Source organism: Thalassophryne amazonica, chromosome 18 (genome assembly GCF_902500255.1).
Source record: "Thalassophryne amazonica chromosome 18, fThaAma1.1, whole genome shotgun sequence".
Taxonomy (NCBI): domain Eukaryota; kingdom Metazoa; phylum Chordata; class Actinopteri; order Batrachoidiformes; family Batrachoididae; genus Thalassophryne; species Thalassophryne amazonica.
Genome location: NC_047120.1, coordinates 22,999,788 through 23,023,967, shown reverse-complemented (window position 1 = coordinate 23,023,967; position 24,180 = coordinate 22,999,788). Strand labels below are relative to the sequence as shown.

The 24,180-nt window shown below is 42.4% G+C and overlaps 1 protein-coding gene across 2 annotated transcripts in view; it reads right to left on the bottom strand.

The window, feature by feature from the left end:
* adkb (adenosine kinase b) overlaps positions 1–24,180 on the bottom strand; it is a 436,023-nt gene that overhangs the window by 123,085 nt on the left and 288,758 nt on the right. For both annotated transcript variants that reach the window (XM_034193559.1, XM_034193560.1), the window contains exon 7: positions 23,403–23,573. In XM_034193559.1, the coding sequence (XP_034049450.1) occupies positions 23,403–23,573 (171 nt within the window). The remainder of the gene's footprint in view (positions 1–23,402; positions 23,574–24,180) is intronic.

Genomic DNA, 24,180 nt, shown 5'->3' with positions numbered 1-24,180 from the left:
GTGAAGATATGCTCTGGAGAGCAGGGGAATGAAAGTTAGTAGGAGCAAGACTGAGTACATGTGTGTGAATGAGAGGGAGCCCAGTGGAATAGTGCAGTTACAAGGAGTAGAATTGGTGAAAGTAGATGAGTTTAAATACTTGGGGTTAACTGTCCAAGGTAATGGAGAGTGTGGTAGAGAGGTGAAGAAGAGAGTGCAGTGCAGAGAGTCGGGAAGAAAGGTGGCAGGAGTGATTTGAGACCAAAGAATAACTGCAAGAGTGAAGGGGAAAGTCTGCAAGACAGTAGTGAGACCAGCTATGTTGTACGGCTTAGAGACGGTGGCACTAACAAAAAGACAGGAGGCAGAGCTGAAGATGTTGCGATTCTCTTTGGGAATAATGAGAATGGACAGGATTAGGAACGACGATAGAGGGACAAATCAGGTGGGACGTTTGGAGACAAAGCTAGCGAGGAGAGACCGAGATGGTTTGGACATGTGCAGAGGAGGGACCCAGGGTATATAGGAAGAAGGATGGTGAGGATGGAGCCACCAGGCAGGAGGAGAAAAGGAGGCCAAAGAGGAGGTTTATGGATGTGCTGAGGGAGGACATGCAGGTGGTTGGTGTGACAGAGGATGATACAGAGGACAGGGTGAGATGGAAATGACTGATCTGTTGTGGTGACCCCTAATGGGAGCAGCCAAAAGAAGAACTTTATTTCTGTGGTATGTACAGTGAGGAAAATAAGTATTTGAACACCCTGCGATTTTGCAAGTTCTCCCACTTAGAAATCATGGAGGGGTCTCAAATTTTCATCTTAGGTGCATGTCCACTGTAAGAGACATAATCTTAAAAAAAAAAAAAATAAAAAAAATAAAAAAAAAAATCCAGAAATCACAATGTATGATTTTTTTTATAATTTATTTGTATGTTACTGCTGCAAATAACTATTTGAACACCTGTGAAAATCAATGTTAATATTTGGTACAGTAGCCTTTGTTTGCAATTACAGAGGTCAAATGCTTCCTGTAGTTTTTCACACACTGCAGCAGGGATTTTGGTCCACTCCTCCATATAGATCTTCTCTCGATCTTTCAGGTTTGGAGTTTCAGCTCCCTCCAAAGATTTTCTATTGAGTTCAGGTCTGGAGACGGGCCAGGCCACTCCAGGACCTTGAAATGCTTCTTACAGAGCCCCTCCTTAGTTGCCCTGGATGTGTGTTTGGGGTCATTGTCATGCTGGAAGACCCAGCCATGACCCATCTTCAATGCTCTTACTGAGGGAAAAAGGTTGTTTGCCAAAATCTTGCAATACATGACCCCATCCATCCTCCCTTCCATACGGTGCAGTCGTCCTGTCCCCTTTGCAGAAGAGCACCCCCAGAGTATGATGTTTCCACCCCCATGCTTCATGGTTGGGATGGTTTTCTTGGGGTTGTTCTCATCCTCTAAACATGGTAAGTGGAGTTGATTCCAAAAAGCTTTATTCTGGTCTCATCTGACCACATGACCTTTTCCCATGCCTCCTCTGGATCATCCAGATGGTCACTGGTGAACTTCAAACGGGCCTGGACATGTGCTGGCTTGAGCAGGTGGACCTTGCTGCCCTGCAGGATTTTAAACCATGACAGCATCATGTGTTACTAATGCAATCTTTGTGACTGTGGTCCCAGCTCTCTTCAGGTCATTGACCAGGTCCTCCTGTGTAGTTCTGAGCTTTCTCAGAATCATCCTTACCCCACAAAGTGAGATCTTGCATGGAATCCCAGACCGAGGGAGATTGACAGTCATCTTGTGTTTCTTCCACTTTCTAATAAATAATCATAACAGTTGTTGTCTTCTACCAAGCTGCTTGCCTGTTGTCATGTAGTCCATCCCAGCCTTGTGCAGGTCTACAGTTTTGTCCCTGGTGTCCTTAGACAGCTCTTTGGTCTTGGCTATGGTGGACAGGTTGGAGTGTGATTGATTGAGTGTGTGAACAGGTGTCTTTTATACAGGTAACAAGTTCAAACAGGTGCAACTAATTAGGGATGTGAATCGTACAACAACTCACAATTCAATTCGATTCCGATTTTTGGGGTGACGATTTGATCCAGAATCGATTTTCGATTCAAAGAGCTCTGAGAAATAGTTATATTACTTAAAAATGTTTATGTTTAAGAAACTGCAGCTTTACAAGGTTAACCAAGTGATTCTAGATGTAAATGTGCTTTGCTCGTTCAGAGTTGGCTGGCAGTTTAGCGAAGCGCTGGTCAGTAGTCGGCAGAGGCCGCTGCTCCACTCCTTTTAGCTCTGGGTGATAGCATAGCATGTGGGCTTGTGGAGTTGAAGTGTTTCCGAAATACTGGACTTTCATTTTGCAGATTTTGCACACAGCATAAGTCATGTCAAGCTCCTTCTTATGCAGCAAGTCATAAAATCCAAAATGCGCTCAAACATTGCCTTCAGCAAAGACGGTGCTGGCTGAATTAGCTCTTCGTCCACCATGCTATGCTGCAGCTCAGAAATGTTTGAAGCACGCCGTACGCTGTAGTACGGAAGCCGTTACCTGACAAACAGTACACACAGCGAGTAAGTAAGAAAATGTTTAAAAAATGCTTTTTAAAAATCGATTCTTGGACATTTTGGATCGATTCAGAATCGTAATATATAAGAATCGCGATTCGGACGTGAATCGATTTTTTCCGACACCCCTACAATTAATACAGGTAAAGAGTGCAGAATAAGAGGGCTTCTTAAAGAAAAATTAACAGGTCTGTGTGAGCCAGAATTCTTGCTGGTTGGAAGGTGTTCAAATACTTATTTGCAGCAGTAACATACAAATAAATTATATAAAAAAAAAATCATACATTGTGATTTCTGGATTTTTTTTTTAGATTATGTCTCTCACAGTGGACATGCACCTAAGATGAACATTTCAGACCCCTCCATGATTTCTAAGTGGGAGAACTTGCAAAATCGCAGGGTGTTCAAATACTTATTTTCCTCACTGTACATACAAAAATACATCTCATTTTGTTGTGTTTAAATGACAGAGGAAAAAAAAACAGTGACAAAGAAAATTGGTTTCAATCAAAACAAAAATATAAACGCAACACTTTTGGTTTTGCTCCCATTTTGTATGAGATGAACTCAAAGATCTAAAACGTTTTCCACATACACAATATCGCCATTTCCCTCAAATATTGTTCACAAACCAGTCTAAATCTGTGACAGTGAGCACTTCTCCTTTGCTGAAATAATCCATCCCACCTCACAGGTGTGCCATATCAAGATGCTGATTAGACACCATGATTAGTGCACAGGTGTGCCTTAGACTGCCCACAATAAAAGGCCACTCTGAAAGGTGCAGTTTTGTTTTGTTGGGGGGGATACCAGTCAGTATCTGGTGTGACCACCATTTGCCTCATGCAGTGCAACACATCTCCTTCGCATAGAGTTGATCAGGTTGTCAATTGTGGCCTGTGGAATGTTGGTCCACTCCTCTTCAATGGCTGTGCAAAGTTGCTGGATATTGGCAGGAACTGGTACACGCTGTCGTATACGCCGGTCCAGAGCATCCCAAACATGCTCAATGGGTGACATGACCGGTGAGTATGCCGGCCATGCAAGAACTGGGACATTTTCAGCTTCCAAGAATTGTGTACAGATCCTTGCAACATGGGGCCGTGCATTATCCTGCTGCAACATGAGGTGATGTTCTTGGATGTATGGCACAACAATGGGCCTCAGGATCTCGTCACGGTATCTCTGTGCATTCAAAATGGCATCAATAAAATGCACCTGTGTTCTTCATCCATAACAGACGCCTGCCCATAGCATAACCCCACCGCCACCATGGGCCACTCGATCCACAACATTGACATCAGAAAACTGCTCACCCACACGACGCCACACACGCTGTCTGCCATCTGCCCTGGACAGTGTGAACCAGGATTCATCCGTGAAGAGAACACCTCTCCAACGTGCCAAACGCCAGACAATGTGAGCATTTGCCCACTCAAGTCGGTTACGACGACGAACTGGAGTCAGGTCGAGACCCCGATGAGGACGACGAGCATGCAGATGAGCTTCCCTGAGACGGTTTCTGACAGTTTGTGCAGAAATTCTTTGGTTATGCAAACCGATTGTTTCAGCAGCTGTCCGAGTGGCTGGTCTCAGACGATCTTGGAGGTGAACATGCCGGATGTGGAGGTCCTGGGCTGGTGTGGTTACACGTGGTCTGTGGTTGTGAGGCTGGTTGGATGTACTGCCAAATTCTCTGAAACGCCTTTGGAGACGGCTTATGGTAGAGAAATAAACATTCAATACATGAGCAACAGCTCTGGTTGACATTCCTGCTGTCAGCATGACAATTGCATGCTCCCTCAAATCTTGCGACATCTGTGGCATTGTGCTGTGTGATAAAATTGCACCTTTCAGAGTGGCCTTTTATTGTGAGCAGTCTAAGGCACACCTGTGCACTAATCATGGTGTCTAATCAGCATCTTGGTATGGCACACCTGTGAGGTGGGATGGATTATCTCAGCAAAGGAGAAGTGCTCACTATCACAGATTTAGACTGGTTTGTGAACAATATTTGAGGGAAATGGTGATATTGTGTATGTGGAAAAAGTTTTAGATCTTTGAGTTCATCTCATACAAAATGGGAGCAAAACCAAAAGTGTTGCGTTTATATTTTTGTTGAGTATATATATATATATATATATATATATATATATCATTCATTTAAAAGAAAAAGAACAGAATAGCAGAAATAACAAAACTTCACAAACCCTTAAATGAAAAGGAGCAGATTGGAAGAACAAGTCTTATACTTACTTCAGCTTTAAGTCAGCCCAAGTTTCAAAGTGGTAAAGTGAGAGGGGCGTACCTGACGCCCTGACTCTGGATACTCACCAGATGAACAGTGCTCCTGTACTGATCAGCCGGATGTGCAGCAGCGTCAGTATGCACTGAGCAACTTTTAACTTCCGTGCCAACGCTGAGCTTCAGTCACAACATGTATTTCACAGATACACATATGACAACATCCACAAAATAATCTATCAAAACATACTGACCTTCTTCTCCTTTGCTCATACAGTATGAACCTTTATGTGACGACAGGTCGTTCTGTCGCACCTCCGACTAATAAATGCCTTTTTGACCTGGTTGAACGGTGCTCATTAAAGTAGTGTTTATTACAGTACACAGTGTACTTCTTGGCCCAAGAAAACTTGGAAGCATTCCATTTATGGAATGGCAAACATATAACTCATCTTATCTACAAACTCTGTTTGCTCCGTGTCAGCTCTATAGACATTTGTCAGTGTTTATGTTATTAGATTTTTTTTAGGAAGTAAAATTTTTTATTAAACTTCTCTTCCTTGATTTTGGAACAGTTTAGGCATGTACCATGTAAACTAGTGACAGTGAACAAATGAGTGCAGTAAGTCCAAGTTGCAAACACAATAACTCAAAAACAATAAATGGAATATTTTTGTAATTTTCCACTAGTGTTGTAGTACTCGTGTATGGTCTTGGTCTGAATTTGGTCTTGCCTCCACCTAAGCCTTGATCTTCACTTTGTGATTTTGGAGTGGATGAAACAGAGAAAAAAAAAATGTTTGGAGGAAGCGAGACCAAGATTAAACTTGGGTACTACAACACTACTTTATTATACTATTCCATATGCACGCCACCTGCTGGACATGCCTGGGCTTGTTTTAAGGAACAACCTGATCATCACATGCATGACACAAATTATGAGCAGGTGTGGTTGCAGTTAGATGAAACTTGAAATGAATTCCATTGCCAGTTTCATTAATTTCCTTCCAAAGCCTCAGTCTGGTGGCCGCCAAGGCCATTGCTGCTTTTTAAGGTAAATTTGTTTATTTTATTAAAAATTTTTCCCCAATACAACCCCTTCAAGAGTTCATTTCTTGTTGATCTGTGAGAAACACCACTATGAAGTGAAAAGAATTGCAGAATTCACCGCAGCGCCTCAGGGGCAACACATCAGTTTGGGTTTCAGTAAGTCTCATAATGAGTCACAAAAACACAAGTTTTTAAATCTGAGGTTTTTTTTGGGGGGGGGGGGGGGGGGAGCCGGGTGAGTGTCTGTAAATATTACAAACATGGCTTTAGACTAAACAGGTTTAGAAATTCTTTATCACTTCTTAACCTGTTGTTCATCATGACAGAATGACGACTGTACAAAGAAATTTTTTTGTTGCGCACAAATACAGACTTTCTTTTAAAAAATGTGCTCTAAACATTGCTCCCAACTTTCCCACAGTCTTTCAGCTTCTTGCAAATTACTTCTGAAATTCAACAGACTCAGTTGCAGGCACAGAAAATAAAGTCCAAGAAGGCAGCGCGCTTTTTTCTTTTCCTTTCTGGTGAACTGTTGAGAACAGTGACCATGCCCTCCTGCGTATAATAAACATTTGAACATTTGGCCTGCTCTATTTACCTCCTAATGAGAAACAAAGACCTGCACCAGAGGGCCTTGCACAATTCAGAAGAAGAAGAAGAAAAAAGCTCAGTTAAAAAGCTCTCAACATAATTCAAACCATTTGTGTGCACAAGGGACATGAGAGCTTGGTCTGAATAAATTGGCCGTATAAAAACTGAGCTGATGTCCAAAGTGTTATCTGTCGGTGTGGCATGAGGCAGCTATCTGCCAGATGAAGAGCTGCGTGGGGGACTGAGGCCCTTCAACGCCAAGTTCAAATTAATTCACATTCACGCAGCTGACGCAACAGGAAGAAAAAACAAAAAAGAAACTACAATAAATGATGTTTTTTAGGTGGAAAAATGACACAATGCAATCACACGACAAAAAATAACTCAGGAACTGATTGACTGAGAAGAGATACTTTCTAAAATAAGCTCATGTGTTCCTCTCTTCAGTGTGTGAGGCAAATTCATTCTCAATGGGCATTTCCTGCCATGAGCAGGGCCTCCATAATGGAGTAATGGAGTGACTGAATGAGAGGGTCTGTAAAACGTCTGTCAGTAACTCTGTAAAAACCAAATGCATGTCCAGCTTTGAAATACTGGATTCTGAAAGCTACAAGTGAGGACCAGTGAACCTCATATTTGGAGCCACAGTGGCATGTTTTAAGATAATTTTGTACAATTTTCTTAAGTATTAGTTTAAATAGGAAGAGTAGCACAGTTGAGCATGCATGGGTTTGTTCAAGAAGTCCACAGGGCACCATTCTACTATCACCCACAATCCAAAAAAAGTGCAACAACAGGATGAAATGGCTTCCTAAAGGACTGGTTTATGAAGTACAGACCTGGCAACCCACCTAAAAATGAAAGAAAGGAGCTGTGCCCTCAGCCAGACATGATCATAAATAACAACAAACGCTACTTTGGCTTCAAATTTTTACCCCAAATGGAGCAAGACCAAACAGGTTTCAAGCTGTAGTCACTACGTATAACCTGTTTAAAGAAGTTGGGAATGACTGAAGCTATTAAGACCAGACATTATCATGTTACCAAGTTACCACGTACTATCAATGATTTCAAGAATTGGGATAAAATTTTTGAACAGTTCAAAAATTAGATTCTGATTTCAAATCTGGTGCAGATGATGGCCTAACATCCCTATTCCACAGAGCACCGTTCTATTACGATCCCGCTCGATCCTGAAAAAAGTGCAAAAACGTAATGAAACGCCTCCTATCAGACTGGCTTACAAAGTGTATACCTAGCAACTCACTCGAAAACAAAAGTAAAGCTGCGCCCGGCTGCCTTCTCTCTCAGACCCACAACAAGAGCTGCTCTTGCTTCAAATTTTTAACCTGATGGAGCACAATCAAACATGTTCCAAGCTGTACTCACTAGGACTACCTCGTTTAAAGATGTCTGAACATGACTGAAGCTATTAAATCTACAAACACTCAGAAGTGACCGTGTAATGATGTTGATTTGGCAAATTGGGATGAAAGTTTTGAACAGCGTGAAAATTTCATTTCAAAAGTGGTGATGATGATGGCCGTAACTACTACATATACCATTTGTTCAAGATTGAGAAAAGATGGATTAAGAAGTTGCTATGATGCTTCAAAATGCATCCTGGTTTGTTATTCTGGATTAAACGAGTAAGAACAGCGCTCTGTGGAATGGCCCAGTTAACTAGGACTTTTGTTTACATGTGAGGGACACTCGGATTAGACTCTAACCACTAAGATCACTGTTGCTTATGCTATTGTGTCTGTTTTTTACTACAATTAGTAGGGCAAGCATACTGGACTACAAAATTTCCATGAGTAACTTTTTAAAACTACTGCATGTCCAACTTTAAAATACTGGGTTCTGATGAATACAGGTGAGGACCAGTGAAAACCCCATTTTTGGCCATGTTGGCATCTTTTAACATCATTTCCAATTATTACTATTAGTTTTTTTTAATCACAAAGTTTCCAAAAAGGTATACTTTGGACTATATATGACTGAATATTATGGATTTATGAAGTAAAAACAGTGAAACTAGTGACAAAGGTTAATTTCAGGTTCTCAAGTTGTGGTAAAAAGTGATGACTTCTGTGTCATCCTTCACTGACCCCCTAACCTGGCTGTAGCTACCACTCTGGCAAGACTATCATACATGTTGTGTAGGCCATGATACACTGATGCTGGATTCTAAGTGTTGTTTGGGCACTGTGAGTGGTACTGAACACCTGCCTGGCCCCTGGACTACAAACTTAGAGTAGACCTTTAGTTTGCATGATACGTAAGCGTTGTTGCTAATCACAGACTACTGTTGCTTGCTTCTTTATCCATGATGTTCTACACCAGGGGGGTCACCAACCCTGTTCCTGGAGGTCCCCAGCCCAGGTCCGAGTGTACCTCCTGCAACCACAACCAATCAGCCAAGTCTGGTCCTTCCAAGCTCTTGATTGGCTGAGCACACCTGGCTTAGGTAATTAGCAGGAGGTGGAGCAGGGAGATCTGGAAAACATGCAGGGCAGCTCATCTCCAGGAGCATGGTTGGTGACCCCTGTTCTAACCCTAGGAGAGTCAATACTGTATGAGGCTGGACTGTGGGAAGGAAATCCCAAGAAGACAAAGGGCCGTCGTCCCACCAACTCTGTGTGGATAAGAGGATTGGAGTTGGGGAGGAAGCAAAGAGTCAGACTCTGGAGTGCGGTGGTTCAGGAGGTGAGGAACAGGCACGCCGGCTGTAAGCGAGCTAGGAAGCCTGTCTGTGTTCAAACTTCTGCAAGTCCTTTCAGCAACACACTGATATCCTGCACTTAGGCCTGCTGTGACAGAAATACCAGCCTCAGCGCCAGCAGAACGTGGGCCCTATTGATCTGTTCCCAGCGCAATATCTCCTCTTACATCCATAATTATTCTCCTTCAGAGGTCTCGACCATGCACCCAGGCTGCCCGGCTGGCTGGCTGGCTGTCCGCCTGCTTGTTAAAGATGCTCTGTGGTCTCACATTTCACATTGTACTGCCAGAGACCCCCTTTCTCTTAACCCCGGCATTTTCAAATATTTCATGGTTCAGTTCTGGGGTTGGCAAAGGCGGCTTCAGCGCAGCACAATTACAGTGGTTAAGTCAGACTCCTCTGGTGGAGCCATGCTGGCTCCCAAAGTACTGTGAATCACAAACAGACAGGCCAGGAAAAACAGAAGAACATTACAGACATCATACTTCTTCCAAACAGATCTTTGTTTAAAAGCACAACTGAAATTAATTTAAGAAAAAAAAAATGGAAGAAAAAACAAACCACCTCTCAGAATGTCCATTTTAAGAAATGTTTAAACGGGTCTTCTAGTTGGTATGGACATGAGAGGACCATGAGAAAATGGGCAGGAGCTCGTGACCAGGGAGATCTAGAGTTGGTAAACAAAAAAGTTATAACCTGATGAGGATCAAAGAGTATAAAACTTGCTCAGGATTGTTGGCACCCCTAGACTGTTGCGAAACATTTGTGTGCCCCTTTTACACTTTTGGATTTTTTTACTGGCATTTCTGGTCTTCTGTTGAAGAAAATCTTCTCTTCCACCATGCCATGGGCATGTGGCATGGGCATGTGGCATGGGCATGCCACATGCCCATGCCACAACTGCTGATGTAACAAACAAAAGCTGCACTTGTGGATATTCTCTCCAGTCAGACACAAAAGCCGATAACTCCTAAAGGCCTGTGTTTGGGGCCTTGGTGGCTTCCCTCACTAGTCTCCTTTTTGCATGGTCACTAATCTGCCTAATCTGGGTGAAGTGAGAGCAGGGACAACTCTGAGGTTGACACATCCAACTGTCCTGAGTAGCAACCACCCAGCCAAACAGGCATTCCATCCCCACCTCCCAAATTTAGCCAGTCACAGTGATGTGCAAGATGGGCTTCCTCTCAGTCTTTTCTAGTTGTGTCATCACTCCTGAGGTACCTGCATGCTGGATCTTAGTCAAGTGCAGGACAAGGTCTTGGTTTCTTTGTGGATGTTCCCTCACAGTGCAAGTACAACGTCACGTCTGCTTCTTCTCGAGAAACACTTCATTTTACACAAAGTCATTCCAGTGGTATCTTAGGATCCTCCAGAGACACAGTACTGAAAACATCCAGCTGCTGCCTAAAAGTAAATGGAGAGAGTCCAAGTCTGACAACCACAGTAAGACTGAAAGCACCAGGATCCTAATGACTTGGACCTAGGTAGCAGCACTTAACTGAACTCTTTACCACATGGATGTTTTGAGCCATCAGTCATTGAGACCACTGGACTCTACAGATTGCTTGGCTGAATATTTAACCATTCTTTGTTGTGCTTTTTAAAATTATTTTATTATTATTTCTATTATTTTGTTATTGGTTATATGGCCAAAGCAGATGGTCACCTCACTGAGTGCAGTTTGCTTGAGGTTTCTTCCTGTAATCGAAAACATCGGAGGGAGTTTTTCTTTTCCGCTGTTGCCCATGTGCTTGCTCAGGTGGTGGGTAAGGTTAGACCTGACTGTTGTGAAGCACCTACGTTATGATTTGGTGCTGTATAAATAAAATTAAATGAATTGCTATCCCAGACATGAATGTCAGTGCTGAGATAAGTGAATCTCTCAACAAGTTCCACACTTCCACTGCACACAGACACTTCACATGTCTGAGTGCAGGAAGTCAGTGATAGCCTGGGTCTTAGTCCTGAACCAGGATAACTGCAAACCTGGACAGGATGACAAATCACACAGCTGCTCAAACGCTACAATCAGGGTATCCACTGGGCCTGCAAAGATCACAGCATCATCCACAAAGTGTGAAGATCAGTAAACCTTTACTCGTGGACCTTACCCTTATTTTACCCAACATATGGCACCAGTTGCGTATTTATCATTTTGGCGGTGCGCTTTTATAAATCCGTGCTTTCACATGCGCATCAGCATTAACGTTGCAAAGGTCAGACAGGAAAACGGCGCCATGAGCTTTTCCGTGCCATGCATGTTTTCGCACATGTCCGTCCCACTCATGAGCAGCAACAATTAATCATGAGAGAGAAAGAAACTCTTGGGTTACATTGTATCAAATGAAAAGTCCACGTTTGAAAAGGACGACGGGCACGTCGTGTGCTGCATCTTGGCTGCGAAACAAACATCCGCCACGGGGAAAATGTCAGCTTACAGGCTGGGCTAATTAGCTTGTCATCTATAGAAGGCGACAGCTTTAAACGATGGCTCACATGAGACACTAAATGGTTGATGGTTTCTCTTTGCTCACACAGAGCTGCAGTCGGTGGCACATTGTGTTTCACTGCCTCTGCCTGCACAGCTGTCAGTCAAACACCTACACTGGCCCACACGCTCCAGCGCTTGCAGCCTCAAAGAACATTTGTCAGGGGATCTCAAAAGACTTTTTCCTCCTTCCTTTTATGAAGAAAAAAATTATTCAACTGAAAGATGATTTTTAACTTCAAAAAAGGGGGGCAGTTTTTCCAATTTCAACTCAGCAGTTGCTGTGTGTTTTAACGAAATCTGATGTGATGAGGTGTTCCTGTTGGGACAAAAAAAAAAAAAAAAAAAACCCCCAAGTGGTTAACAAATCTCCGCAGCTAACGCACGCCGTGATTCATCACAGAACTCTGTGGCTGCACGTCACACCAGAGGTCAGTGTCCTCTGGCAATGAACGGAAGGAGTGTGACTCATCTCAAAAATACCACATTTGATTAATATTTAGCTGTGAAAGATACAAAAGAGAGCAGCGGCAAATACTTCAGGTCTTTTCCTTCAACAGTAATCCGACTGTTGGACTTGGTGGTGTTGTGTTTTTTTCCTCCCAGTTGGCCAGTGGGACCTTCTGAACAAATACATGGAGGATAATGGCTCATGTCCTTCTGCATTCTCAGACTGATCAGACAAACCAAGAACCTAAAAGAACTTAAAAACTCCCAGTCACAATTGGCCATGTTGCAAAAAACTGTACAAAGAACTTGTACAAAAGACTAGGAGCACTGTAGAAACCATTAAGAATGTGGCATTTAGGGCATGGCTGAACTCTGGACATGTTCAACAAGAGTCATCAGGAGAAGACATATCCCCTGGTCCCCAAAAATCAGTAATACAAAGTGTCAGGGGATCATCCAATTGGTCAACTGGTTCCTGAGATATTGTGTTAACAAGGGTGGCAATGACAATATCTTAAATATCTAACTGTTACTTTGAAATTTATCCCAAGGTCACCGTAACCAACTGGTGTTGGGGGATCACTCAAGTACACCCTTATGCTAAATATGAATGAAATTGGCCAACTGGTTCTTGAAATATCATGATAAAGGTATCAATGACATTTTCCAGTTTGTAGATTGATTTGTGAAATGTGCTGGTCGCTGTCCATGGTGCTGAAGCGCCACAAAAACTAAAAAAAAAAAAAAAAAAATGTAGTTGCGCCCTCACACAAGCATGCAAGACACAAAGCATATATGAGTGTGTTTAAACAGAGATGTGGATGTTTAGAACAAGAGCTGTTTTTCTGACTGCAGTTTACCATTAAACCTACATGTGGACACAAGAAAACGTGCAGAACAAAAGTAAGTGCAACATGTGGTGTACTATTGACAAGGACAGGATAGACAAAGTGAGAATGTGGTATGCATTTAGTACAATGTGACTGCAGTGAGAATGTAATAACGAATTTGACGAGGTACGCACACGATCATGTGTGTGAGAAGAAATTAGTGGGAACATATGAGACACTGAGAACACAGCAAGGACATAAGAGGAAGTACTATGGCATTGAAAATGGCACATCTTTCAGTTTTAACAACTCCACTGCATTCATCAAAATGTTCAGGATGGACTGCTGTCTTCATGGTCTTCGCCCGAGTGTGACGGAGCCCTTATTCGCAGAACTGGTTTAGGGATGACAGTATCTACTTAACTGGCGTATTACGATGTCTGTAATAAAACATTACAATAGATGATTAAGCAGGAGCGGGGGACTTTTACATTGTACATACTTTATTTTAAACTTTTAAAAACATCTGCGTATGAATTCAATAATAACTTACAATGTATTTATTAATTCGCTATTACTAATTTTCTGTAATTGCCGACGTTCCCAAGGAGGTCTCATCTGTTGCATTCAGAGTAGTCACATTTTCTTGCGACACATAGTAAGACCAAAAGCTTGGACATCCCGCTTTGATCTAGCAAGCGCTCAGCTCGCAACTGTCCAGCACAGTCATGACATGCCTCCATGTAACTCCAGGCAGGTGAATTCTTTTTGATATCTGGAATTACCTTTTCAGTGCTTGGTATATAAACTGGACTCCGAGCTGTGCACTGGTGCTGAGCCTGCCCCAAGCCACTCTGAGGTGGGCGGCGCACTTGGATGGAGCTCACTCTGACTCCGCACCTTAGCCCAACCCATTCTCATTTCATGAACACCGATATGCAATGGCGCATCCACAACCCATTTGAGCTGTTGTGTGTGGTGCACGGTGGGCAGTGTGGCATCCTGATGGTGGGTCTATTATGATGCCAGTAAGCCATCAGTGACAGAGGACAGAACTGTCTGACCGCCAAACCTTAATCTAGCCTTTTTTTTCTTAAGGCGCTAAGATGAAATGTTCTCCTCAAGCTGCTGTAGAGAAGCACATCTTTAGTCCACTGATGGTGAGAACACCCTTAATACCCTAAGGCGTCCTTAGTGAACTCGCAGTCACAACACATACTGACAGCACAGAGTGAGTACTTCCACAGTCCCACAGACGTCACCTAGGCGATAAACAGCCACGGGCTTCACCACACAGATAACGCTTCCAAGCAGTCCATCAAAACAAACAAAGCCATATGACGAATCTGAGGAGATGAGAAGAAATGACGCCACCTCACTTGTGTATATCTGCTTTTCTGCCTCCACGTAGTCAGACACATGGACACATACAGTATATATATATATATATATATATATATATATATATATATATATATATATATATATATATATATATATATATATATATATATATATATAAACTTTACACACCCACTTCAGCCTGTCCTGGAAAAATCATTAGAGCCCACGCCGCCTCACACGCACGACATGCAGATGGAGAAAACCAAGGCTGAGAGCCAAAATGCCCGAGGGGCTTTTCATGACAATAACCTTCTGTAGAGCTGTTTGTATCCCTCCGCCTAAATCACGGAGAGCTGCTGAGTGATACAGTGGAAGTTGGGGGGCAAAATACCATTCAAAATATTAGGCGAGAAACATTGGCAAACGTAGAGACACGGGAGAAATACGTGTCATTTTGCTCTCATGGCCTACGGAGACGGAAGGCTAAATGTTCTTTGAAAACAGCTTGAAAGATGAAATGATGATGGCTCCTCTTCCCCTCAAAAGAAGCACATTAGCACGTAGCAGCGCACCATTTCCACTTTTGTTAAATGGTTCACCTACTGAGTATTCAATTACAACGGCTGTCTGTGCGTTGGAAAATGGGCCTGGGTCCCACATAAATAAGCTCCCTCTGAGTGCGTCACTTTGGGAAGCAATAGAAGGCGCGCGGGGGTGGGACATGATGTTAATAGGAGAGGAGATGGGACATTTTTGGGGACTGCTGTCAAGCAAAAGAAAAAAAGAAAAAAACAAATCTAATCATCTTGTCTGTGTTGCTGTTTCACATTTTTAAACCATTTTATTCAAAAAGAATTGATCCAACTTGATACAGGTGTGAATCTCGGTTTTGAAAAACATCATCCCGGATGATTAATTGAATTTTCATTAACCGTTCCATTCCTCTGTGATACGTCTCATATTCCATAATACAAATCCGACAGTCACGACCCAATCCTTTCCCCCCAACTGTGCGGTTTATCCCTTATGGTCAAACGGTAAAAGCAAATTGTGGCTAATTTTATCGGCAAACCCGCTGACATGTGGTTTTTCCAGTGGTAATGATTCCCTCGTTCGGGCCTAATTAACTGCAGCCATTAAACAGAGGGAAATGTAATGCCCTAGGTTCTGTGTCAGGTACTCAGACGAGGACAGCACAGGAGGACTCAATTAGGCTGGTGCTGTTCCCAGGTTATCACACAACACGTTTGCCAATTAAGTGAAGTAGCATTTGATGTCTCTGTGCCTCGCAAACTCCTCCGCCACCATCATCTCAGAGGCACTGGCAACACAGAAAGTGCATTGCTCGCCTCGTCCCCAACTGTGGAGGACCAGACACTGCATTATGCCCCAAAAAGGTAATAATTACAGGATGGATGGGAGGCTGTTATATAAGCACGAGCCTGCCGATAGGCCGGCAGGGCCCTGCCTATGCCAGGTTTCAAACAAGTACCAGCAGGATCGAGTTACAGCAGAATGACACAGGCGCGGATTCCATCCCGAGCACAACCCCGTTTCAACCTCACCAACGAGAACAGCCACAGAAAACTCAATAAAATTGAGATCCAAGATCTCAGTATTAACAACTGATTCACAGCATTTTTACCATAAAGTACCAGCTTCAAGATCCCTTTGATGGTACGCTGACTGGTAATGGTGTGTCGTTCTTCGTGAAGGCGTGCCCGGAGAACCTGATATAACTGTTTTGCTTTACAACAACGCGTCACACACCAACAACCAGATAAGCAGACGCTTGCTCTGAGTTCTCAGTACATCAACACAGCTGTCGTAAAACAAGAAGAAATTGTGTTCTTGGTTTGGATTCATTCAACAAAGCAATTAAACAATTAAAAAAAGCGGAGAGACCAAAGAGAATGTTGTCAGAGGAAGTGGATGAGCAAGAGACCGGACAAGAGTTAATTTTGGGCTGGTGTTTATGTGTTGGCGAGAGCTAAAAGAAAGCATTTTTCCACAATTATAGGTCACATGACTTGGTCAGCCTTATAATAGATGCCTACGGCAACAATGGATTAAATAAAAAAAAAAAAAAAAAAGATGGCACACCAATATTTAGCAGGACTTGCACACCATCACCACAACTACTGAAACAACAGTTATCACCAGAGGACAATATCAATGTCGTCTAACATCGCAAGATGTAATTTTGCAATTGTGTTTTGTCAAAATTCTGAAATTATTGCTTGAATTTTGTGCAAATCTGTAATGGAATCCCCCCTACAAACACTGAGCTAACCTTGTAGCTACTAGACTGGTATATAAAAAAGGAATGTTTCTCTATAGAATGGGAGAAAAATAATACCACATGACATCCACCAATCAAATGACAAGAATCTATTTAGGCGTTATTGTCGTCATAACTGATTAGCTTACTTCCTATGTCTTGTGTGGTTGTGTATGCTTGATGTTAGCCTATGCTAGTAAAGATGTTGACTCACTACCTTACACTCATAATCCAGAGAAGGACTTTCTGATAGTGGATTAGCTGGTGAACAGTTTGTGGTGGCACATTATTGTGTGTTTGCTGATAGTAATAATAATGGATTCTGACCTGTCTGGTTGATTGCCAATGAACACAGATGTACCTCCGGGAAGGTTAACACTGTGACGCGTATTTACGGGAGAGTTCAAAACATGAATTTTACTTTACACCTGTAGGGAAACCCAAGAGCAAATCTTATGTAGTGTTGCTTTAAATTGTGGCTGTTGGTAGTCAAGAAAAGAGAGGTTTTAATCTTGTGCCAAAAGAGGACTAGCTCATTGAAACCTTTGGTTCGTACATTATATTTCTCCCTAGCGTTCCGCACTGTTACCCGGTCAAGATGGCGGACACATTAGCCTCCTCTCGTGGCACTTTCTGCAAGGCTATAAGAGTCAGACAGCATGATCCTGACTGTCACTGACTTGTTATAAAAGAGCAGCAGGCTGAAGTTGATCCATCAGTTTGGGGGGGGGGGGGGGGCAGTCAGGGTGAGAGCATGGCCAATGGAGCTGGAAGGGGGTAAGTGAGGGTGAGGCGGGCCTGTTTCCTGTCACTCACCATGCACCGCTGCATGACTGCCAACCTTGTCTGGCTTGCACACAATGGGAGGTCTGGTGCTGGACTGTACGAGTAGTTATTCCCTGCAAACCCCCTCCCAGGCCAAAAGGAGTCAAAACACTCTGGACAGGCATTAGTCCTTTATAGACCTCGGAAGACCTCACTGCTTGAGGCGACTGAGCGGTGAATATCCACTCTGTTTCCCACTGAATCTCTTATTGTGGCCGTCAGAACCAGGTTCCGTTTCAGAGGGGGAGCGAGTCCTGACACGGCCTCCGAAAGATAATCTCCTTCAACAAACACGTGGCAATTATCCCTCGCCTTTAAATGCAGCGACTGAAGGTGTCAGCCAGCTTCTTAAGCAAACGGCTACAGTACCACCCACCTGAAAATACATAACGCTTGCAAAAAGGTACACTGTGGGTTTAAGAGACAGAATCGTTCCTCACAGCAATTAGAGAGTGAGAGAGGGCGCATATGTAAAAGCGAGGTCTTGTGGAGCTTATGGTGGGAGAGGAAATAAAAGAAGAAAAAGCTGAAGTCAGCAGCTGCAATAAATCCTCCAATGCTGAGCGGTTTCTTCCCGTCCTGTCCTGGTCTGTAGACCTCATCTCCAACCTGAAAACAAGGCTCTGTTTAGTAGCTTTAGCAGCACTGATCCCGCTGTACCGCCTCCCTTCTCAAAGGCGCAGTCTGAACTGTTAGAGGATACTTCCCGGCAGCACTGCGGTCTGTGACCACAGCGTGACCCCAACCGGCTTCTTGCTTTCGACATAGTCGAGAAATAAAAATAAAAATCAATAGATCAACTGGCATGAAATGGCCAAGCGATCGAGATAAATGATTACTCTGCTAATTCTGACTCATCTCTTAATGGATCACTGCTAAGTGGAGCATTAAACGGATTGTGAGGAGATGGTAGACAAGCAGCTTCATTTTTCTTTAAACAAGACCCGATAATAGTGTTGAAATCAGAAGACGCACAGAGAGCTGATCTCACCGGAATTCAAAACGCAGGACAAAATGTGCATGCAGTTGTTCCCTCTAACTGTAAACAAAGTCCTAGTCACCATAAATATATACAACATGCATACACGGTAAAATATTATTAAAAAAGTAAAGCAGAATTGTGGAAATTACTCCCATCTGTTCTATTCTAAGAACAGCTCAATGGACCAAAATAGTGGAACAGGTGTGCACGATAATCACACCGACTCAATGAATTCAGGATTTTCTACAAATAATTGTGCAAAAACCTTAAGGTGGATGTACAACATCTCTTTGTTTCACTTCACCCATTTTTAGAACATAATGTGAAATGAAGGAATCAGATCGTCATCTTTCGTTCCTTTTAAGACAAGTGCAGAAACATATCATGCATCGCTATTTACCGTGTTTTGCAGACAATAACTCACACCGGAGTATAAGATGCATTCATTTTTTAAATGTGGTGCTTACACTTCATGCAACATGAACCAAAATGAATTTAATCAGTGCATTATTTATTTACAGCATAATGTAAACACTGTGTTAGCCAGAAAAAGTTAACAAGCTAATTAATGTTACTGCACCAGGCACAAAATGTGAGCAAACTGCTTCTTTTGTCCCCTGTACAGACTGTCATACCTAAGGTAAATGTGTAATATAATTTAACATTTGAAAACCCAGTACATTATTTATGTATGTGTAACAGACAGCACTGCATTAACCAGCAGAAGCTAACAAGCTAATTCATGTAATTCTACGAGGCACAAAACGTAAGCCAACTGTTTTTTGGTCACTGATCAGATGCCCATACATAAGGTAAATGTGTAATATAATTAACTATAAATATAATTATTTACATATTTGCATATTTATAACGGACATCATTGTGTTAACCAGCAGAAGCTAACAAGCCAATTCAAGTAATTCTACGAGGCACAAAATGTGAGCAAACTGCTAATCTGCTAACTGAAAAGTTAGCTTTTATAACGCAAAACTGAAAAAACGCCAAAAAATTTAGAGGAAGTTACAGCTAACCGCTAAGTTTTAGTACTGACTCCATACACCGTCAGCTACTGATAAGCCAGTTTCGAGTTTAAGCACCCCCGAAGCTTCTGGGTAAAATCAAAAGCGATCACAAACCCCAAATGAACAACGAACCAGCGCTTCTGTCTTTATGTACGCTGCACGCTGCCCACTGCTGCCTCCCCCCGAAAAAAATTTTCATTTACTTTCCACATACTACAGCACAGACAGTGGGCACGAGACATTATTTCACACTTATAAACAACTAATTCCAGACAGTTTATCGACATTAACGGTAATTCTGTTATTTTTACACAATGAAAATACCACACATCTTTTAAAGTAATGCACTAATTCGGAAGGTTTGAGCTTTAACAGACACATGAGCCGAAAGGCATTCATTCATTCATAACTTGGCAATAAAGCCGGTTTTGATTCTGATATTAATGTTTTGTGCTTGTCAATTAGTTTTTATTATATTCTACTGTCAATCTCAGTTCAGTTTTGTGGTAGTATGACATGCAAATGTGCAGCTCTGTGTACATGTATCATGACCATTTGTTATTGAAGGTTGCACAACACAACTAGCAGAAAAACTCTGCACTTGACTTTAGACCAGGTTTTTGGTGGTTTATGTTGCTACCACTTTCTGTTGCCATATGATTGTAACACAGGCATTGTGCAGTTGAGCACCTCCTAGATAGATCAGTGTGTGTGTGTGTGTGTGTGTGTGTGTGTGTGTGTGTGTGTGTGTGTGTGTGTGTGTGTGTGTGTGTGTGTGTGTGTGTGTGTGTGTGTGTGTGTGTGTGTGTGTGTGTGTGTGTGTGTGTGTGTGTGTGTGTGTGTGTGTGTGTGTGAGGATGTGTGGCATCAGTGGTGTCTGCATCAGCTGGGAAATGTGCAGCAGAAATTCTTTCCAGCATCTTCAGAGAACATACAGACAAAAACACCTCCAGACTGACTGACAGCAGAACTATCAAACCTCCACTCTGTCATCAGTCACCATTTCATTCATAATTTTCCAACATAAAACTCAACACCATCTACTGTGGTGATACTCACAGCAGCTTATCGCTACAATCACAGAGTATTTAAGATAAGAAAGTGCTTTACTCATCCCCACACACAAGATTTGTTACAGCAGCAACACTTACAAAGTGCGCGTATTAAAAAACACAAAGCAGCAGAAATGGGAGGAGAGAAAGCACTCAGCATGGAAAATCAAAGCCCCCAACAGTTATCCCCATCAAGAGATAAAAAAACAGTCAACATACAGCACAATCAATAATACAACACACAAACCCTCCACGCTTTAAAAAGCAAGCACATAGTGTGTACGAACCCACGGCGCCCTGGACAAATGCTGACATGTGTACAACTGACAAGTGACACTTTTGTGCAGAAGGCTTTTATCAAAGTACAGTCCAGTGGGTTTGACATTTGACTCCAAAATTCAATAAGCATTTTAGGGTGACCACGCCAAAGGCACACACACACACACCAAGTTTGGTGAGAATTGGGCAATTAGAAAAGAAGTTATTGTTCGTACAAGATTTTCACAAACTACGCTCCAGTGACCTTGACCCTTGATCTTTTGACCCCAGAGACAATAGGCTCCTTGGGGTCAATATACCTGGTTTCATCAGGTTTGGTGAAAATTGGGCATTTAAAAAAAAAACATTCTGCTCACAAGTTTTTTTGTTTTTTTTTTGTTTTGTTTTTACAAAGTACGCTCCACTGACCTTGACCTTTGACTTTTTGACCCCCAAATCAACAGGCTTCTCGGAGTAACGCATGTGTGTAATGCATATACTGAGTTTGGTGGCAATAAGGCAGTTAAAAAAGAAGTTCTAACCCTGTGCTGAGTGTTGTCTTCAGGTATGAACATTGTAATTTTACATGGATGCATATTCCTTTCTTTTCATGTGGACTTTGAAGCAATGTTCAGAACAAGTGCTTCAAAGGATTATAAATGTTTCAAAGCAGTACTTTCACCTAGCCATTGCTAATTTGCAGTACTGACAAAATATTTTGGCCCAACCACAGGTTCTATTTATCTATATTTATTCTTTCACTCCACTTTTACTTTGGTGTTTTGTATTTCAGTTCGTATTGTGATGTGTTCCTCTTCACGTCAACTTAGAACAATGTTCGAAACGCGGGTGTTTCAGAATGTTCTAAGTCATGTTTGGAGTTGATCATCAGGAATTTATAGGAAAAAAAGTGTTGGCATGATCCCCTGCCATGCGTTCTATCTATTCTTTAATTTTGTATTGTTCTATATTTTGACTAGTCGTTCCCCACCGGGCATCATTTTGCTATCTTGCTAGCTTAACAACAAAGCAAAATAATGTTTTTGGGATTTATCTGTGCATCAAACTTCACCATAAACTAATCGCTTTACCCTCATTATACATTTTTTTTTTTTTTTTTTTACAAGATGACAGAATTCATTGTTATTGAGGATTCATCTACAAACTGGGTGGAATGGACTCACTCACTCACCACCCACTCACTCATCTAAACACCTTTACTGTATGCAATTCATTAAATTAATAAATCTATAGTTAAAACTACATCTGGGGGACAGTTTGGGAGCAAAGCACATCCCCATCCACCACACAGCACTCTGCATCCTGGACGGCAACCACCACCATCATCATCACTTCCACTCGACACGACCATGGCGGTCCAGAAGAAATTCATCCAGGCAGCTAACTAGGAGGTTGCCAACTGTTTCAGAGCTTCAGCAGCTTTCCGTGTTGCGCGTCTTTCCTCTTCAACTTTCCGTCTATTGGTCTCAAAGGTCCTGATGGCATCACAAACTGTTCTCTTCCAAACCAATCTATCTGCTGGGGCTGTAGCCCAGTCAGCAATCTCACAGTCTTTAAAACTTCTTTAAAGGACATCCTTGTACCTCTTCTTAGGAGCGCCAACACAACGTGATCCAGTAGAAAGTTGACTGAAGAGAAGTTGTTTTGGAAGACGTTGCGCACCCATTCTCACCACATGTCCGTACCATCTCAGTATGTTTTGGTGTAACATAGCCTCAATACTTGTCAGGCAAGCTCGGTCAAGAACTACACCATTGGTGACACGACCATACCATTTCACATTCATGATTGTCCGAGGATATCTTTGGTGGAATTTCTCAAGTTGTTTCACTTGATAACGATAGGTAGTCTATGTTTCAGAGCCATACAAAAGTGTTGGTAAAATGATGGCTTGATAGACTCGTATTTTGGTCTCCAGCTCAAGATCGTGGTTGTCGAAGACACGCTTGCGTAGCTTGCCGAAAGCTGCTGCGGCAGAGTTGATCCTGTTGTTTACCTCACAATCAAGGGAAACATCACTTGCCATGTAGCTACCAAGATACTTAAAGTGTGAAATTACCTTGAGTATGGTTCCGTCAAACCACCAAAGCACAACTAATTACACGTATTCTGCCAAAGTAGGCATGAAAGCTGCCTTGTACCACGTTCTGGATCAAAGGACAAAAATTTGGACCAACCGAAATGGGTGGTCTCCGTCTGGGTTCAAAATGAATTCTGGTCTGGTGTCCTGGCAGTGTGAAAACACTTTATGGATAGTTCAGATTTTTGGAGAAATTAAAGGAAGGAAGGCAAATTATCATCACCCATTAAACAGCAGAAGAAGAAAATAAATTGCAAATTTAATTAATTTGCCTAAAACCATGTAACCATTTGTCTTTTCTTCCTGTCAAATATAAAATGCCATCTGTTTTGCTGTTATTGCAGCAGGCAGCAGTTGAAAATATGTCCCTTTGGATGGCAAGTGCTGTCAACCCGCTCGCCGCTCGCTCCCAAAAATACAAAACGGTCCAGATTCACGAAGGTGCTATACAACGACAGCCATATCAGCTCGTAAAATAAATAAATACATAATTATATAAATAAACAAACACTGAACTCATTGACGGGTGGCACGGTGGCTTATTGGTTAGCACTGTTGCCTCACTGCAGTATTAGTCGAGGCTCCAGAACTGAAAACAAGTCTTACTTCACTTACCGTCTCATTGCCAAACAGGATGTCAACGTAAGGCATGACCTTCATCAAGGGCTCCTTAAAGAATTGGCTGATGAATGGAGCCGACAGGTTCATGCAGAAGATTTTGTTGTTTTCTGAAGCATGCTTCGCCACTTTCAGGATCGACTCCGGGGACACAGTGAGGAAAAAACCCTGAAAAACAAGACAATAATGTTGACTAATGGCATGTTTTCGGTAGTATGATCATCTCGAGCCAAACATAACAAATATCACTTCCCTCTGCACCGTGGCTCTGGATTAAGTGTAGTTTGGCAGCAGAGTCTGGACTGGACTCCAGGCTCCTATGGACTAAAACATTTCAAAGAACTAATTTGTGGTTTTTGACATTGGAATTTTAATGCAGCGAGATGTGGTGGTGTTAAAACAACAGAGGAGCAAAAGCAGCGCCGGGAGTGTTCCCAAATGGTTTCTTACAACAAACTGAGAGCAACAAAGAAGAGGAAAAAGCCAGGAACAAATACATCCAGGACAAAGCCCGTGGCCGGACTCCAAGGCTTGCACTAGAGGAAGCAGCGCGCACGTATCCGATGATAGGCCAAACAAAAGTCTCGTCTGGACTCTCCTTACTTGGAAACAAGAGAGGCAGGTCCACTCATTGTGTGAATGAATACAAATCAGGTAAGAAAACACCTTTGTGTTTCAGGTGGAAACCTGACGCGACACTCTCCTGCAGTCCCCACAAAAACACTTCGGCTTTGATACTGATCTTCTTAACCTTGTTTTTCAGCAACAGGTTGCT